General features: G+C 36.5%; 1 protein-coding gene across 3 annotated transcripts in view; it reads left to right on the top strand.

Moving 5' to 3' along the window:
- Window positions 1-19,325, top strand: part of DENND3 (DENN domain containing 3) — a 118,843-nt gene that overhangs the window by 24,682 nt on the left and 74,836 nt on the right. For all 3 annotated transcript variants that reach the window (XR_012481586.1, XM_074264668.1, XM_074264667.1), the window contains exons 2-4: window positions 9,181-9,460; window positions 14,457-14,572; window positions 15,830-15,972. Coding sequence is in view for 2 of the 3 variants with exons in the window: in XM_074264668.1 (XP_074120769.1) it covers window positions 9,181-9,460; window positions 14,457-14,572; window positions 15,830-15,972 (539 nt within the window). In the remaining variant the exon portion in view is untranslated. The remainder of the gene's footprint in view (window positions 1-9,180; window positions 9,461-14,456; window positions 14,573-15,829; window positions 15,973-19,325) is intronic.

The raw sequence follows: 19,325 nt of genomic DNA, 5'->3' as shown, positions 1-19,325 counted from the left end.
ATTCTCTGTGTTTCCTTCTGAGGCTTCAACCACAACTAGATAGTTCAAGGGATCCCCATTTGATGTTGCTGAAGAGCTAGCTGGGGCTTTTCTTCAGATCTTCTAGGGTTGTACCTGGAAGACCCATGTTCTTCCTGTCATCTTGGTTTTCCACTAGTTTATATTCACCTTGAGGTGCAAATTTTTCTATTTGTGGAGGAAATTGGGAGAGCTTGAAATTTACCAACCTATTCTGCCATCTTCTCAGAATCTCCTCCCCCCTTTAAAAAATTATATGAGATTATTCTGTGGAATGAAGAGGGGGGAAGGATATTGGAATAAATTTTATTGATGCAAAAATTTTTTAAGTCAAAAGTTTAAAGTATTGTAAAGAAGAAAAAATTATTTTATATCAATTGAAATCTTTACTACAAAGGCTTTAATTGTAAGCAGATTAGTAGAAAGAGAAAAAAACCTTTGAAGAAAATGATTTGGGAAGATTTCTGGTGATATGTATGTATGTTTGCAAAAAGTCCAATGCAATAAGAATGCAAGCTATGTCAAACATGAAATATAAAGTTTGTGTATCATTGTGTATCATTAATTTCATGAAGGCTAGACTATTTTTATCTAAGAAAGGTACTCAGACTTTTCCAGAAAAATTATGAAGTCATAGGGCTGGATGGAATCTCTAAGCTGCAAATGATTCATAGGGTGAATTTCTAGCAAAGAACTTTACCAGCTTCTCAGACACAGGCCTGATTTCTCCTTTAACGGAAGGAGTGCCAATCTACTATCAACAGATAAGAACACCAGTGGCTTCTCCAAACATAGGCCAGTTACATGTTTATGTATTTTATATAAAGCATTCACAGCTTGTATCACTTAAAACTTCTAAACACTTAAGGAGAAAATAATGTATTGACCAAGGAGCAAAAAGATCCCCGGGCAAGTAGATGGCTGAATGGATAGAGTATGGGCTTGAGTTCAAATAGCCTCAGAGACTTACTATCTATGTGACTGGGCAAATCAAAAACCTGTTTGACTAGAAGGCAGCTAGCAAGGTTAGTGGGTGGAGCATTGAGCCTGGAGTCAAAAAGACTAGCGTTCAGATACTCAGTAGCTGTGTGACTCTGGCTGGGCAGGTCATTTAACTTCTTTTTTTCCTAATCCATTGAAGAAAGTAGCAAAACACTCCAGTATCTTTCCCAGGAAAACCTCATGGACAGCATTGACCACAGAGTCATAAAGAATAGGACACAAGTGAACTAGAACAAAAAGATCCTAGGTATATAGAGAACAATTTAATAGTGATATAATCCTTATTGAACAAGTTACCAGAAATTTTAGGAATGTTAAACTGCCTTTGTTGATTATTGCAAACAATTTTTGTTTTACTTCAGTACTTTTGTTCATGTTCTGCAAATAAACAGAATGGGCCAAAATATAATAAGAACATTAAAATTATTGTTGGCAATGCAAAACTGTTTAAAACATGCTACTGATATTCAAACATGACATCTTTCAAGATAATGACCTAAAGATATGGTTCTTCCTTGCTTTAAGTCCATTGTCATTTCTTATAAATAAAACCCTAAGGTTTCAAATTTAAGAGCAGTTAAACCAAGCCACTTTATTAATCATTTCATATGCATGGATGCCATCAAGTTGTAAAGCTTCACCAAAAAAAATTATGGAATTTTCTTCCAGTGATATAAAAATATCTTTTGGATTAGTTAACTGTAAAATTCTTGATTTTGCCAAAGAAAGCTAAGACTGAAAATTTTATACTTGAGTCCAGATATTGCATTGAAACACAAAATGTATCTAAACCATACAGTTTGAGCCAAGAGTTATCAAAGAAAAGATAGTATTTCTGAAAGGAAAGCTGAATGGAAAAAACACATTTAATCAATTAACACTTATACTATTTTAATACTCTGTTGTAGAGTGCTGGAACTCTGAAAAGGTGTAGTTGAATCTAGGTCAGCATGGTGCTTATAGTTAAGAATCTATTTAATGTGACATAATGCTTCTCTGTGGTGATGTAATGGTTTGTCTGGCTCAGTGTGTTATAGTGATATTATCATACTGAGGCATTTAAGGGAGTCTCAGACACAGAAGGCTCTCTCAGCCACAGACACAGAGAAGACTAAAGGCTTCAGACTTCATACCCAGACTCCATTTTTGACCATCATCGTGTTGACTGTCCTGCCTCCTTCACTCCTCCACTAAGACCAAGGACTCGGGCTGATCCCGAGGTCCTCCAGAGAGCTATTACACTCTATTATCCTACTATATTATACTTTCAGATCACAAAACAGAAATTTTGGAAAGCATCTTAACAGAAATGTTGTTTTTCAGTCGTTTTAGTCATGTCCAACTCTTCATGACCCCATTTAGGATATTCTTAGTAAAGATATTGAAATGGTTTTCCATTTCCTTCTCCATGTCATTTTACAGATAGATATTGAGGCAAATTGGGTTAAATGATTTGCACAGGATAACATAATTAGAAAGTGTCTGATGCCAAATTTGAATTCAGGAAGAGGCAAAATGGTGGAGAGCAGACACCACTTTCTGTGACCTTTAACCTCTCAAACCAACAGTAGATTAAGTTTCTAAACTGGTTTTGGAGTCAAAGACTCTAATGTGTTGAAGTGCAACACATCCCAGAAGAAGATACCTTGGAAGAACTTCAGAACAGTTCTGTTTCAAACAGACTGGGGGACAGGTCAGCTAAGCCCAGACTGCAGCACAAGGAGATTGGGGCAAGAAGCTGGGGTGGGAAGTCAGAGCATTGCGGCTTCCACACACCTGGGCATCTTCTGTGAGCCTCTTAGGCTACTCTGTCCTGGTTGCAAGCAGATGGTTTGGCAGATTTGCTACACAAAACAAACTGTAAACCACTGAGCCCTGTAAGACTGGGGACCTAGTCATGATTATCCAACAATGGATGTCAATCAACAAAACTGCCCCAGGGCAATCTAAAGCAGCTGTCACTCCTTTCCTTTAAGAGCAGACCTCAAGTCTTTAAAAGAAAATGAAAAGAACTCTCACCACAGACAGCTTTAATGGAGAGAGAGAACAGATCTCAAATCCTGAGGTTCCTAAAGGCAAAGTAATTCCAGATGAAGTCCCAAAGAGAGATATGAGCTGGTCCCCATTTTACAAGGCTTTCTTGGAAGATTGCACAAAGGATCTTAAAAGAGTTAGAAGAAAAATATTAGTATTAGGAAAAAGGTTTTAAAAAGGGGGAGGGGCTCTAAAGGGAAGGGCTGGTTGAGAGAGGAGGTCATCAAAAACAAAATACTGGGGAGAAGGGAAGGGGGGAAAGAGAAAAGCATAACTTAGGGTAAATAAGATGGCAGGAAATGCAGAACTAGTTATTTTAATTGTGAATATGAATGGGATGAACTCTCCCATAAAATGGAAGCAAACTGGTTTAAATGCCAGAATCCTATAATATGCTATTTACCAGACACACATTTAAAGCATAGTGATACATACAAAGTGAAGATAAAGGGGGGAGCAAAATCTATTATACTTCAGGTGAAGTAAAAAAAGCCGGGGTAGCAATCCTGATCTCAGATCAAGTAAAAGCAAAAATATAGCTAATTAAAAGAGATAAGGAAGGAAACTATATTTTACTAAAGGGTACTATAGATAATAAAGCAATATCAATACTAAAGATATATGCATCAAGTTGTTAGGATTCTTACAGATGTTATGGGCCAGAACTTGAGACAAGGTAATCTTCTTGGTTCAAACCTTTGAAGGAGTTTATACCTTTAAAGGAATTCAAACCTTTGAAGAAGTTTACACCTTTAAAGGAGCTTGCTCATTGGTCCTTTTAGGAGCTCCCACAAGCCCAGGGAGTACCCACAAGCCCATTTTCTGGGAGGAAAGGAGCCAAGATTCAGTGGGGTCAGTCAATCTGGATAGAGTCAAGGGGAGAAGTTCGGGGAAGCTTGAGGAGATTCAGAGCCAAGATTCAATGGATTCGCAAGTCCAAGAGATTCACAAGTCTAAAGGAAAAGCCTGCTCATGGACTTCTGGGAGATTCACAGTTAGGATTGACTTCTGGGAAATCCACAATCCCATGCATGTTTCTAAATATGTTCAAGATTTAAACATAAAGAATGACATTATAAGCAAATTAGGATAGTTTGCCTCTCATATCTGTGGAGAAGGAATGAATTTGTATTCAAAGAAGAACTGGAACTTATAACTGAATACCAGATAGATAATTTTGATTATATTAAGTTAAAAAGTTTTTGTACAAACAAAACTAATGCAGACAAGATTAGAAAGGAAGCAATGAATTGGGAAATCATTTTTACCTTTAAGATTCTGATAAAGACCTCATTTCTAAAATATATAGAGAGTTGACTCAAATTTATAAGAATTCAAGCCATTCTCCAATAGATAAATTGTCAAAGGACATGAACAATTTTCAGATGAAGAAATTAAAACCATTTCTAATCATATGAGAAGGTGCTCTAAATCATTATTGATCAGAGAAATGCAAATTAAGACAACTCTGAGATACCACTACACACCTCTCAGATTAGCTAAGATGACAAGAAAAGACAATGACCAATGTTGAAGGGGATGTGGGAAAATTGGGACACTAATACATTGTTGGTGGAGTTGTGAATGGATCTAATCATTCTAGATTTGGAACTGTGTTCTAAAAGCTATCAAACTGTGCATACCCTTTGAACCAGCAATGTTTCTATTGGGCTTATATCCCAAAGAGATCTTAAAGGAAAGGGACCCACGTGTAAAATGTTTGTAGCAGCCCTTTTCATAGTGGGAAGAAACTGGAAACTGAGTGGATGCCCATCATTTGGAGACTGGCTGAATAAGTTATGGTATATGAATGTTATGGAATATTATTGCTCTATAAGAAATGATCAGGAAGATAATTTTAGAGACGCCTAGAGAACTGATCAGTCCAAGTGAACTGATCCTAAGTGAAATGAGCAGAACCAGAAGATCATTGTACATGGCAAAAGCAATACTATAAGACAGTCAATTCTGATGAACATGATGCTTTCAACAATGAGATGATTGATGCTACTTCCAATGACCTTGTGATGAAGAGAGTCATCTACATCCAGAGAGAGGATTGTAGGAACTGAATGTGGATCACAACATAACATTTTCACTTTTTTTGTTGTTGTTCACTTGCATTTTGTTTTCTTACTCATTTACTTTCTTTATCTGATTTTTCTTGTGCAGCAAGAGAATTATGAAAATGTGTTTATACATATTAGATTTAACATATTTTAACATTTAGCATATATTGGATTGCTTGCCATCTAAGGGAGGGGGGAGGGGGAAGAAGGAGAAAATCTGAAATACAAGGTTATGAAGGGTCAATGATGTCAAATTATCTGTGCATAGGTTTTGAAAATAAAAAGCTTAAAAAAATGAATTCAGGAAGAGGAGTCATCCAGATTCCTGGCTCATCACTCCATTCATTATTTTACCTTGTGCCTCAGTCCCCCAAAATAAATACAATAAATATGAATGAAAGTAGGACTTAAGACAACTTGGAAAGAATTATAGTGCCTTTTTACAAAGGAGAAGGAAGATGGCACACAAGATAAACAATTGAAGAACCTATAGAAATATTTTTGAAAACAAATGTATATAGCTTCATTAGTAGTAATAGCTAGCGAACGATATACATCATTGAATTTATTTCTAGAATTTGTTTCTAGAAGTAATAGGGAACCACTTGAGTTCACTGAAATGGCAGCGATGACACAGTGGGACCTATATTATAGTAAATCATTTTAGCAACTGAGCAAAAAATGGATTGAAGTAGGGAAAGATTAAGGGGTAGCAAGACCAACTTAAAAGTTATTGCAATATTCCAAGTGAAAGCTAATGAGGCAATTAAGACTGAACTAGAGCTGTGTGAGTAGAGAGCCAGACATTTATGAGATAATTTGTTCAGATAGCAAGATTTGGCAAGAGACCCAAAGTGAGTGAAAATGAAGAGTCAAAAGATGATTCTAAGAAGTGAGACTGGAAGATAGGGAAGTTCAAAAAAGGCAGAGTTTAGGGGAATGATAATGAGTTTTGTTTTGAATATGTTGAATTTGAAATGTCTATGTAACATCCAGTTGGAGCTTTCTAAGAGGCATTTGGTAATAATGTGTTTATAGCTAAGAAGAGAAACTAGAGCTAGATAGATTTAGGAATTAAATTCATAGAAGTGAGAATTGAACTCATGGGAGCTGATGAGATCACCAACTAAGATAATATAAAGCGCAGAGCAAAACCTTGGGAGACACAGGTAGTTAATAGGTGTGAGTTGGATGAAGTCCAACAAAGAAGACTATTATACAAATCTGTTAGGATTACTAAGTGAGAACTAAGGTTGTCTGGATGGTGACAAGGTGAGAATTCAGGTTTTCTGGACAATTACAAGGTGAGAACTCAGGTTGACTTGATAGAGGGGGCAAGCTCATTGGCTGGGGTGGTTCTTCCCAGAAGCCCTTGCATTATCCCACGCCCATTCTCTGGGAGAATAAAAGAGAGGACTCTCAGAGAAAGAAGAAGACTCTGAATTGCATCAGGCTTGACGGGGCTTTCTGCAGGAAGGGAAGTCACTTCTTTGGACAAGAGTTAACAGCAACTGCCTGGAGACAACGGTTCGTTACAGGAAGAAGAATCTGAGAGAGATTTGAGTAGACACAGCAGATCTCTTCCCAGAGAGCGATCCAGCAGCTTCTGGAGACGACAGCTCGCTACAATTGGCGCCCAACGTGGGGCAAGGACTTTTGCTTATCCTGACAAGAGGAGCTAGACCAGACCTTCGCATTTTGGCGCCCGAACAGGGACAGACACGGTCCTGATTCCAGTGGAAAAGCTTCCGATCTAGATCTCAGTCTCTCTGACCCAGAACCGTGAGTAACGAGGAAACTTTGTTAAAGATTAAGTGAGCGTGCTAATAGATAAATAAGGAACTTAACTTGTTAAGGGCTAAACCAGGAATCTCTTATAGCTGAAATGGGGCAGATGTTAGCTATATTCAATCCCTGGACCTCAGCCGACTCATCCCCAGCCCCAGAAGCAACCTCAGTTCTCACCTAGAAATAGCAAGTGAGAAAACATCCAGGCAAGATTTATATCTTGCATGTCCACTCACATAGTGGACTTCCAGGTCCCATTTTTGATGGAAATTCAAAGGCAGATAGCCTTCTAACCATGTTAGCCAGTAGTCCTTTATTTCAGGAAGCACAAGAATCTCATTCTAAATATCATCAGGCTGCTCGAGCTTTACGTTTACAATTTGGAATCACAAGAGAGGAAGCTAGGAGCATAGTAAAAAGCTGTACAGCTTGTCTTCCTTTCCATGCTCCTACACTCCCTCCAGGGAAGAATCCTCGTGGTTTGAGACCCAATGAAATCTGGCAAATGGATGTGACCCATTATAAATCTTTTGGTCGTCTATCTTTTATCCATGTAGTGATAGACACCTTTTCAGGATTCACATTTGCAATGCCAGCAGCAAAAGAGACAGCCCGAGTGGTCACTGAATTCCTTATACAAGCTTTTGCAATTATGGGTGTGCCACAAGCAATAAAAACAGACAATGGACCTGCATATACGTCCAAACATTTTACACACTTTTGTGCACAGTATAAGATTTTACATACCACGGGCATACCCTTTAATCCTCAAGGGCAGGCAATAGTAGAGAGAAGAAACAGAGATATTAAGACACTCCTCCAAAAACAAAAGAAAGGGGGAGCCACAGGTAGCCCTAGGGAACTTCTAAATTTAGTTCTCTATACCATTAATTTTCTAATTTTTGACAAAGATGCACTGGCTCCAGCAGACAGATTTTATAACCCACCAGAAGGGCAGTGTCCAGTGAGAGCATCTCCACTGTCCTTAGATAATCGCCAGGTGATGTGGAGAGATCCAGAAAGTGGTGAATGGAAGGGACCAGATAGGTTAACTGCCTGGGGGAGAGGGTTTGCTTGTATTTCTTCAGCAGGAGAAGGAATCAGATGGGTGCCAACGAGTCATATTCGCCTTGTCCATCAGAGAGAGACAGAAAAAGAGAAAGACCTCAAAATAAAGGAGAAGATCTAAGAAACATCTGACACTGAAAGAGCATGGATAATAAGAAGACTGTTAAAGAACTTTAAAAACCAGCAGGAATCATTGGACTTCCTCACACAAGATGAGACTAATGGACAATGGACTTATGGACATTTATAAATTTTCAATTTATGATTATGATTACGTTATATACTTCTAGCATGTGTTATGTTACTATGTTACTATGTGCTTATGTAATTTATGGAATTATCTGTAATACTTCCCATATTGATGGATTTATGTTTCAAGGTCATGACTGTCCTATGTTCTAAATCAAAAGAAAGGGGGAGATGTTAGGATTACTAAGTGAGAACTAAGGTTGTCTGGATGGTGACAAGGTGAGAATTCAGGTTTTCTGGACAATTACAAGGTGAGAACTCAGGTTGACTTGATAGAGGGGGCAAGCTCATTGGCTGGGGTGGTTCTTCCCAGAAGCCCTTGCATTATCCCACGCCCATTCTCTGGGAGAATAAAAGAGAGGACTCTCAGAGAAAGAAGAAGACTCTGAATTGCATCAGGCTTGACGGGGCTTTCTGCAGGAAGGGAAGTCACTTCTTTGGACAAGAGTTAACAGCAACTGCCTGGAGACAACGGTTCGTTACAGGAAGAAGAATCTGAGAGAGATTTGAGTAGACACAGCAGATCTCTTCCCAGAGAGCGATCCAGCAGCTTCTGGAGACGACAGCTCGCTACACAAATCCAGAGAAAAGAAAGCATCTAGAAGATGTTTCAAATACTGCAGAGTTCAGGAAGGATAATTATTTTAAAAAGGAAACTTTAGAGAGAATCATTTTGGTTGAATAATGAGTTTGGAAGTCTGATATAGAAGAGAGTGAGAAGGGAAGCATTTACTAGAAATAATCTTTTAAAGGCATTTAGTCACTAGAAAAATGAGAGATATAAGCCATGGCTATCCGAGAGGGATGATCATATTTCTTTGTAAATTATAAAAAAGTTGGACTAGATGGCCTCCATGGTTATTTATGATTCTGTAAATAGGCCAAGCAGTAAAGTATCATACAAAAAAAAAAAAAATTCACATTTTTATTTCTTTTATTTCTTTTGTTTTAGATTGCCCAAAAGAAGGGAATAAAAAAACTTCTTCCTCTTGAGCCTGAGGTCCTCTCTGTTTTTGTGCCTCCATTCATTAGTAAAGAAGACAGTTCAACAGCTAGTGCCAATTGTACTAATCTGAATAAAACAAGAAGAAGATCTTTCAGAAAAAAAAGAGACAAGCTCAGAACTGAAAATTGGAAAAGCGCCCAAGAAGTTCAGAAAGTACTTGATGTGGAAGATGTTAGCATTCCAAATGGTGTGGATCTGAACGCTTTGCCACAGCTATGCTTTCCAGGTACGGTCTCTTTATTTTTAATTTATGGACTAAAACAAGGATTTCCATATGTAGTATCATAAAAAAAGATGATTGCATTTGCAAATTTATTTATTATGTACAACTTGCTATTCTTTTTTAAAAAAAAATATATATATATATATATATATATCATGTAAATTTCCTTTTTTTTTTCTTTCCCTCCCCCACTGACCAAGAAATGGCTATCATTAAAAACAAATAGGTGTATGTGTATATGTATATACATATGTCTCTTTGTGTATGTATGTATATACACATATATATGTAAATTTATTCTGAACATAATTCTATTCATCAGTTCCTTCTCTGGATGTAGGTAACATCTTCTTCATATGTCCTTTATAGTTAATTTGTAAGTGAGTATATACTTACATATATATTTATATGTAAATCTATTTTATGCATCATTTTATTCATCAATTTCTTCTCTGTCCTTTATAGTTAATTTGCATATTTGTAACTTATTCATTCAAAGCCATTCTTAAAATGATATTGATGTTGTTGTGTACAATCTTCTCTTGGTTCTCCTCATTTCACTTCCTTATTTTGTGCAAGTCTTTCCATGTTTCTCTAAGATCATTGAGCTTATCATTTTGTATAAAATAATAGTATTCCATCGCAATCATATACCATATTTTAACACTTAAAAACCCCCTTAATTATAGGGTTTTTAAATTTAAAGATGCTTGTTTTTTACTCATATAAAATAATTTGCAAAAAAGTCAGCCCTTGTTTAAAGCACACTCACAATGTTTATAGCATCAACCTGTGCTGAAACTGTTGCATATATCAAGAAATCAGACTAGGTGAATAATTAAGCTTTTTTTTTTTTTTTTTCAGAGGCACTTGGGGTTAAGTGACTTGCCCATGTCACACAGCTAGAAAGTGTTAAGTATCTGAGGTCACATTTGAACTCAGGACCTCCTGACTTCAGGGCTGGTGCTCTATCCACTGCACCATCTAGCTGCCCCATAATTAAGCTTTTTAATGTAGCTTTATCATATAATGAAAACTGAAAGTGAACGAACTTCTTTAGAACAAAAGTAGCCATGTGGCACAGCAAAGTGTTGGATTTGCAATGAGGAAGAGTCTTGAGTTCAAATTCTGTTTCAGACCCATCCAAGCCATGTAACTGTGAGGAAATCATTTAATCACTTTCAACCTCTGGTTTCTCTCTGTAAAATAGGGATAATACTTGCTTTCCAGGGTTGTGGTGAGGATCAAATGAGATGACATGTAAAATGCTTATGCAAATATTAAAATGCTATATATTGTTAGCTATTATTATAATAACTATTAATTTTATTACCTTGTGATTTTACATTCATATATACATTGTATCAGATGTTTTGGTATAAAGGAGTTAATATGTATATAATTCTTTTAGTTGTGCCTTTTCACTTTGAATTTTTTCTAGACATTCTACATATTTTTGTATGTTCTTTATATATGTAATTCTTTGAAATAATATAATGTACATTCGGGATAGCGAGGTGTGAGATAATACATTGGATAGCTCACTGGGCCTATAGTCAGGAGAATCTGAGTTCAAATGTAACCTCAAACACTTACCAGATGTGTGAAGCTGGGCAAGTTACTTCTCCCTGTTTCCTTCAGTTGCCTCATCTGTAAAGAGTTGGAAATGGCAAACCCTTCCACTATTTTTGCCAAGAAAACTTTCTAAAAGGGTCCTGAAGGGCATGATTGAAACAACTAAATAACAGCAATGCATGTCAATTCCATTGTTTTGATAAATACTGTTAAAACTTTCAGATTAATTTAATTTCTCAAGAAGGCTTAGTAGATGGTTTTACAAACTTTTGCATTCCCCCAAAATTCTGTTCACCTTGTAGCATTTGATTTGGCCATGGTTACCTATGCTGTTCACTGCCCACCTCCAACTGTTCTTCATGATGGTAGTACAAATAAAAACAAAAATGTTCCTGCAGCAGTTCTGTGCAGAACTGTTCTGAGGACATAAGATTCCCATGGAAGGATAATCTTGTTCCAGGCATGTTTGATGCTAGTAATAATAAAGGTTGAAGTACTTAGTAGAAGAGCACCAAGACTAAGCACCTCTAGTTAAAAGTATAATTACCCATCTTTACCTGCCCTGTTTTTACTGTGATCATATGCAGTCATTGAAGCCAGATCCCTGTGGTTACAGTGATCATGACTCTGGTTTGGCCAGTTACGGAGTAAATCTAAAGTACCATCTTCCTCACTCCTTTTGTGCTCTGTAAAAGGCGTTTTGCCAGTAAGACTTTATTGTTATGCTTATGTAGCCCCCTTGTGGATAGGGCTACCTCCTCTTTCTGGGCTGACTTGCTTATCCCCAGTGTGTCTTCTCACCAATAGATTTGAAGTTCTTAAAGGTGGACCATCACCTCATGGCCAGAAATCAAACTCTCTTGGGGTCCTAGAAGTGACTCTATGGTAGGAGGATTTCTGATATTCAGTGCTAAGTCCTCTGAGCCCCCATTGTTGTGTTTCCTAATTCAACAAAATTCACTACCATGGAACTATCAGCTCTGAAGCATAAAATGTTTACTTAATGCAAAAGCAAAAATAATCAGCCGGTCAATTAGTATTTATTAAACACCTACTGTGTGCCAGGTCTGTTTTTTTGCCTTTCTTTGTATCCCTAGGACTTAGCATAGGTATTAAATGCATTGTGCAAAGAAAGGCAAAAAAGCAATCCTTGCTCTCAAAAGTGTTTAGTCTAATAGGGGAGTAGGGGAGACAATATGCAAACATCTATGTACAAGCCAATTATATACAAATAAGAGAGCAACTAATAATGGAGTTTTATCTCTTTTCCAAATAGCAAGCTCCAATCTGAAACCTTCCTATGTAGATTGATTCTCTTCCTGGGGTCTTTATAACATGTGTTCTCTCACAGCTGACTTTTCCCAACTACTCTCAGTGCCTCAAATAAGATTACCACGTTCCCCTATCCCTACCCCTGTGGTAAATGCTCTATCTTTCCTTTAGAAGATAATCTCGGGGCAGCTAGGTGGAGTAGTGGATAGAGCACCAGCTTTGAACTCAGGAGGACCTGAGTTCAAATCTGGTCTCAGACACTTAACACTTCCTAACTTCCTAGCTGTGTGACCCTGGGCAAGTCACTTAACCCCAGCCTCAAAAAAAAAAAATAAATAAATAAAAATAAAAAATAAATAAAAGAAAGTAATCTCATAAAACCCATCTTTCTGTCACTTTTGAAACCAATGTTCCTTATTTAATCATCCCATAGTCTCCAAACAGTTATTTGATTGACTCATTTGCCGGTTTTAACATTTCAAGTTTTGAGGACAGTCTCATGCAGATAAATGGGTGAAGGAACTACAGGGATCTGTAGCCTTACTTATTTTTCTGCCCTCAAATAGGACCTTTTAGTACTTTCATCTGAGGGGCAGTTTTCTAAGTCTCCTAACAGTCTCTATCTTTCCCTGACATTTTAACAGAGAAACTTTCTTCACACGTGGATTTTACCTTTTTTTTTCCAGGTACAGAAGTTATTTTTCTTCCCTTTTCAGTAACAGACTTCATATATGAAAAGAATATTACTTTACATTTACTTTGGTGACTATGTTGTAGTATAATTTTTGTATCAGCCACAGAAATTTAAAAGCAACAAGGTGGTACAGTGGATGGAGCACTAGACATAGTGTCAGACCTGATTTTGAATTTGACCTCAGACATTTAGTAGCTGGATAACTCTGGGCAAATCACTTAACCTTTGTTCACTTTAGTCTCCTCATCAATAAAATAGGGATGATAATAATATCTGCTTTCCAGCAATGTAAGGACCAAAAATGAGATAACATTAGTAAAGTGCTTTGTAAACCTGAAAACACTATATAAATGTTAGTCATTATTATTATTATTGTTTACCTGTGTATTCACTAATTACTTTAGATCTCATTAAAATATTAAAGAAATTTCCATGTACTAATTTTTTTTTTATTCAAAGGACAGAAAACCAATATTAAAGCACAATGTGAAGTAATATAACATTTTACCTACTAGTAATATTACAAATTAATATTTGTGAAAACTAAATTACATAGTATGCATAGGACATTATTAATGGAATTAATAAAAACTCACATTGGTATGATGCATTTCCATATAACAGCCACATGAGGCAGATTCTGGCACCTACATTTTTCAGAATAGGAAACTGAGTTCCAGAGAAATGAAATTACTTCTCTAAGATCAGAAATTAATAAAAGGGGAAATTAAAATTCAAGCTCTTGTCTTTGGCTCTAAAGTTTAATGCTTTTCCCACTAACTCACACAATACCTTTGACTCATGACAGTTTACAGTAGCCATTAATGGTTAGTGCACATAAAAGAAGGTGTGTACCTTTTCTGGAATTCTCTGCCTTTACTTCCTTGCTTCCCTGGCTTGTTTCAAGTCTCAATGAAAGTCCCACTTTCTGCAAAAATGCCTTTCCCAATACTCCTTTATCTTAATATCTTCCCTCTGAGATGATCTCTGCTTTATCCTGCAATCTAGTTTTTACATTGTTATTTGCGTATGTTCTCCTCTATTAGACTATGAGTGCCTCGAAAACTAAAATAAATTAAAAAAAAAAAAAAAAAAGGACTATTTGCTTTTTTTTGTATCCCCAAGTGCACAGTCTTTGGCACAGACATAGTAAGTGCTAGTTGCCTGATTATATAGTTCCTGCCTTTAGGAAGAAGCTTACAGTCTGATGGGGGAGGGAACACAGGGGTGCCTAGCATAAAACCAAATTGTTCTGTGGAGTTGCAAGCAGGCACAGTTGTAGATGAAGACTAGAGTGAGCTGGAAGTCCAGTTTTGGCCTCTATAAAAGAAGGCTTTGAGAAGTTTAGTCCTGTGCTGTGCTAGCTATAGGTGCCATTTCTCTTAAGAATTTGTGCTGTATTGTTGACTAATAAGAATTTCCTTCTTTTTCTTCCCTTCCTCCCCCGTCTTTTTATAGGAGGACTTTGTGTAGCTCCTGAACCCAAGGAAGACCGAGTACATTTCCTGGTCCTTACTGATGTATGTGGGAACAGAACATATGGTGTGGTTGCACAATATTACAAACCTGTACAAGTAGGTTATTTATATTTTGCATTTTCTGTTGATATTTTGGTAGATCTGAGACATTTTCTTATTTTTAAAAGGAAGTTATAACTACCTAATGATTTTTATGCCCTACTGATGTGGCTGTTCGCCAATTACACCCACTATTCAGGACTTCTTCACTACTTTAGAGAAGGTAATCTAGTAGCTTAAAATAGCAAGAAAATAGTCCCGGCATCCTGGCTGCCTTTTTCCCAGCTATGCAAATTGACTTGGTGACTTTTCTCCTATAAAATGAATCTTAAATAGGGCACCTCAACTAAGGCGTGTTCTGAAGATAACCATTTATTTATAGAGCCCCTTTAAAGTTTGCAAAGTACTTTATTTACATTATCTTATTTTTTACAATAATCCTGTAAGGCTGGGGGTTCTAACCTATGGTCCCCTCCCCAGTCAATGGATGGATTTTACAGGAAAAAGACAGGAAAAAGGTAATATCTTTACTTTCATTAACCTCTAATATTTTAGCATTTCCTTCAGTTATTTAAAAACATTAACTACATATAGGTATATTTCTATATGCATGTGTGATTATTAAGCATGTATTAATATATATACTTTCACATGTGTATTATAAGTGCATCTATAACATGTCAGTGTATACATTTACACCATGAACACATTGTGTACATGCATGAGCACAGCCATGTATGCCTGTGTGTATATTAATATATGCATATACATTAGACATCATAATATTAATATATACTCGCACATGTAAGTGTGCAGCTATGCACAGAAGCACACCTGTGTTGTAGGCATGTATGTGGTACACATATGTGCACATATATGTGAGTATTTCTGTATGACTATAGGAATGAGCATGTGTGAATATGTATATGTTCAGGTGTGTATGTATACATTTGTTACCTTTTCTAATAGAATGTATACACATATACATATGTGGTGGAAGGTGAGGACAGAGAGAAGGATGGGCTGTTTCCTTGTGTTTTTGTATCCCTAGCAGATGTTAGTGCCTTACACTTAGTATGTACTTAAGAAACTCTAATTGATTTTTTGGTAAGGAAAGTGATGTCATTGCTTCAAGTCACACAGAAAGCGGCAGAGTGAGGATTCTCACTCAGGATTCCTCTAATTCCAAATCCAACTCTTGGCTTGTACTAACTCACCTTCCTTTGCTTGTCACAAGTTACCTAAAACTTACTATTGAGGAAAAGGTATAGTGCCAGAAAGGTGAAGATAGTAATCATCTAACTTTACTTTCAGGATGAACATTGCTTCTACAATGGCAAAACACACTGGGAATTACCTGGGCAGATCATGCATGCTGTTAGCTGCTTTGTGCCTTTTGCTATTTGTCTTATATCTAGATATCCATATTATAACGCCTTCAGAGATTGTCTTTCCTGGTAAGAACTATGGCTAATTTCTTTGTATTAGTAATACCGATTTTTAAAGTGTCAAAATAAGTGACAAATATTAGGAAAGATTATTTGAAACTCTGTTAAATCACAAGACTGCCTTCACTTTTTATTAAAATTTTTTTTCTGGCCACATTTTGATACAAATAATTTACACATTGTCCACTTATATTTTATTTAAAAAACAAAATATAATGAGCAATGTAGGAAACAATGCATATCACAAGAACAATTTCATTGGTAGTATGTAGTAATTGTGAAATATTGATGACTTAAGCCACATATGTAAGACTCTCAATACTTTATAGTCACACCTCTTGTACATATGAAATTGACTAAATTTGTGATTCCTATCTTTTTCCATGATGAACATGTCTAATGTTATTAATTAATGACAAAATGTAGATTAATGTTCATGAGCAATTGCTCTATTGATGAGTAAATTTATTGATTGTATAAAGCAAACACCACCCTATGTCTATAGTGAGAAAAAAATAGTTAATACATTCCTAAATTAGGATCTGTTTTTTCCTTATGGAGATAATCCTTCCAAGAGGGATGTGTATGCAAAGTGTGTTTGGAGTGGATAGAGCCCTGTTATGAAATGTATAACATATAAAGTTGAAGTACATTTTCCTTTATTTTCATGCATGTTGGAGAACATAATCACTAGAGAGGGCAATATCATTGTCCTTTCCTTTGGACAGCTGCTGGAGACTTTAATGACAGAAGCATATTGGTTATTGCATATTTTCATATATAGAATGTTTAGTCAGACTTTAATTAGGATACATCACATTAAATGCTACCTAACTTTACTTATCAAATCTACAGATGACACAAAGCTAATAAGTGATAATAATAGGTAGCATTTATAAAGCAGTTTTAAATTTGGAAAATGCTTTATAAATATCTCATCTTATCCTCACAATAACCCCAAGAGGTAAGTGCTATTATTCTTCACATTTTATAGCAAAGAAAACTGAGGAGGAGAGAGGCTAAGTAATTGCCCAGGATCATTCAGTTACTAAATGTCTGAGTTTAACTTTGAACTCAGATCTCCATGTATTCAAGGCAACACTTCCTGACATCTAAGTAGAGCCTTTTCTGGCTGTTATTTAGATTTCGCAAAAATCTTGGATTGGCTACATTATTGGACAAACCTAAAAAGATGAAATTTAATAGGAATCCCTATAAAGCTTTATATGTTAGTTCAAAAAAAATTTCATAAATACAAGATGAAGATATGGCTAGACCAGAATTTTGCAAATGTGGTTATATGGGAGTCATAATGTGGTTATAATGTTAGGTTTTGTTGAAAAGCTTGGTATATAACACCAAGAAGGTGATAAGCTACACTGCTCTGATCAGACCACATCTGGGATATTGAGTTTAATTCTGGGCACCATATTTGAAGAAGAAAATGTAATAAGATGAATGGGAAAATGTCCAGAGAAAGGAATCAGGATGATACATGGCCTTTGGGTCATACCCTCTGAGGATCATTCGAAGGGACTAGAGATTTTTAGCTGAAGAAGACTTAGCTGCTTTAAGTATGGTGATAAATGAAAAGGGGGTCAGACTTCTATTTGATTCTTCTATTGAAATATTTACTAAGAGCTTTCAGATACTATGCCACGCCCTGGGATTAAAAAAAAAAATGGTCCCTGATCTCAAGGAGTTCACATTCTGACGAGCCTGTCAGTAACCTTCTACAGACAAGCTATATACAGAATAAATGGAAGGTCATTTCAGAGGGGAAAGCAGTTGCAGATGGTTGGGAGATCAGGTTGGAGGTAATATTCTAAGCATGAGGGACAGCCAGTGAAGACATGGGGTTTGGAAATGGAATAGTAGACTGTGCATTGAACAGCAAATATGACTCAGTTATAGAGTGCATGGAAGATTGTAAAGAAAGGTAGAGGATATGAAGAGTTTCAATTGTCTGGTATAGGACATTATATCTCACACTTTAGATCCTAGGAAACCACTGGAGTTTTTTGGGTAGAGAGATGATGTGGTCAAACCTACTTTTTAGAAAAATCACATTAGCAGTTGAGTTGAGAATGGATTAGAATGAAGAAAAGCTTAAAGCAGAAAATCAATTAGAAGGCTATGGCATTAGTCCTGATGATTGGTGATGAGGGCTTACTCATCATTACTGTGTAATGGGAGAGAAAAGAGGATGTATAGGTGTTATGTAAATAGAAACATATGTGGAGTAAAAGGTGAAGTGAAGAGTGACGAATTAGAATTATGATGAATCTGAGCAACTGTATTGTGGAACCCTTGATGCCAACAGAAGTTTGAAAGAGAGGAAGCCTGGGGAGGAAAAATAATGAGTTATCTTCTAGGCATATTAAGTTTATGATGTCAATGGAACATTAACTCCAAGACATCCAAAGGAGAGTTGATATCCCCAAATTAGAGCTCATGAGAGAGGTTAGGGCTAGACAAATGGACCTAGGAATCATCTGCATGGAGCTATTGCTAGAATCCATGAGTACTGATGAGATCACTAGGTGAGATAGCATAGAGGAGGAAAAAAAACAGGGTCCAGGCAGGATCTTGAGGGGGACATCTCGGATTAGTGAGCAAGAAGGAATAAGGGATTTTTAGCTGAAGAAAATGATGGTGTATTGAAAAAGGAGTCAGACTTCTTCTATTTGATTCTATCAGTTAATCAAAAATATTTTCCAAAAGAGACTGAGAAAGAACAGTCAGAGAGGTAGATAAGAAAACAGTAGCCTTAAAACCTAAAAGGAAAGACAAGTCAAAAGAAAGTCAAAGCGGAAAAAAGAAGGTAATGAACATTGCTTAATGATGCAGAGAGCTCAAGAAGGAGGTAGTTTGAGAAAAGGCTGTTAAATTGGCAAATGAGAGATTGTTGGTGATTTTTAGAGACTGCAGTTTTAACTGAATAATGAGGTCAGAAGCTGGATCATGAGGGGTTAAAATCAAGAGAGGAGAAGTAGTAGGGTACCAGGAGAGTAGGTTAGCTGAGAAGAGAAAAAGTAGTATGGTCTGGTAACAGGTAGAGTTGAACAGATCAATAGAGAGCATTTTGAAAATAAAGAAGTAATGGGCAGGTTTGTGGCAATAGCAGGTAGAGACTGCAGAAAGGCAGATTTAGATAGGAAAAAGTCTGTAATAATTAGAATTTTTCATTCAGCAGGCATTTATTAAGTACCTACTGTGCACAAAGGAATATCCTCTCTTCCAGGAACATGAAACAGGCTTTTTCCTGGATGAGCTTACATTCTTTGGGGGAAAGAAGGAGAAAAACAGCATATACACACACTAATAAATCGTAATTTTATAGGAGAATCAGGAAGAGCTAA

This window comes from Sminthopsis crassicaudata, chromosome 1, assembly GCF_048593235.1.
Source record: "Sminthopsis crassicaudata isolate SCR6 chromosome 1, ASM4859323v1, whole genome shotgun sequence".
NCBI classification, from domain to species: Eukaryota; Metazoa; Chordata; class Mammalia; order Dasyuromorphia; family Dasyuridae; genus Sminthopsis; species Sminthopsis crassicaudata.
Note: the sequence above shows the minus strand (reverse complement) of the source record. Positions and strands in the feature narration are given on the sequence as shown.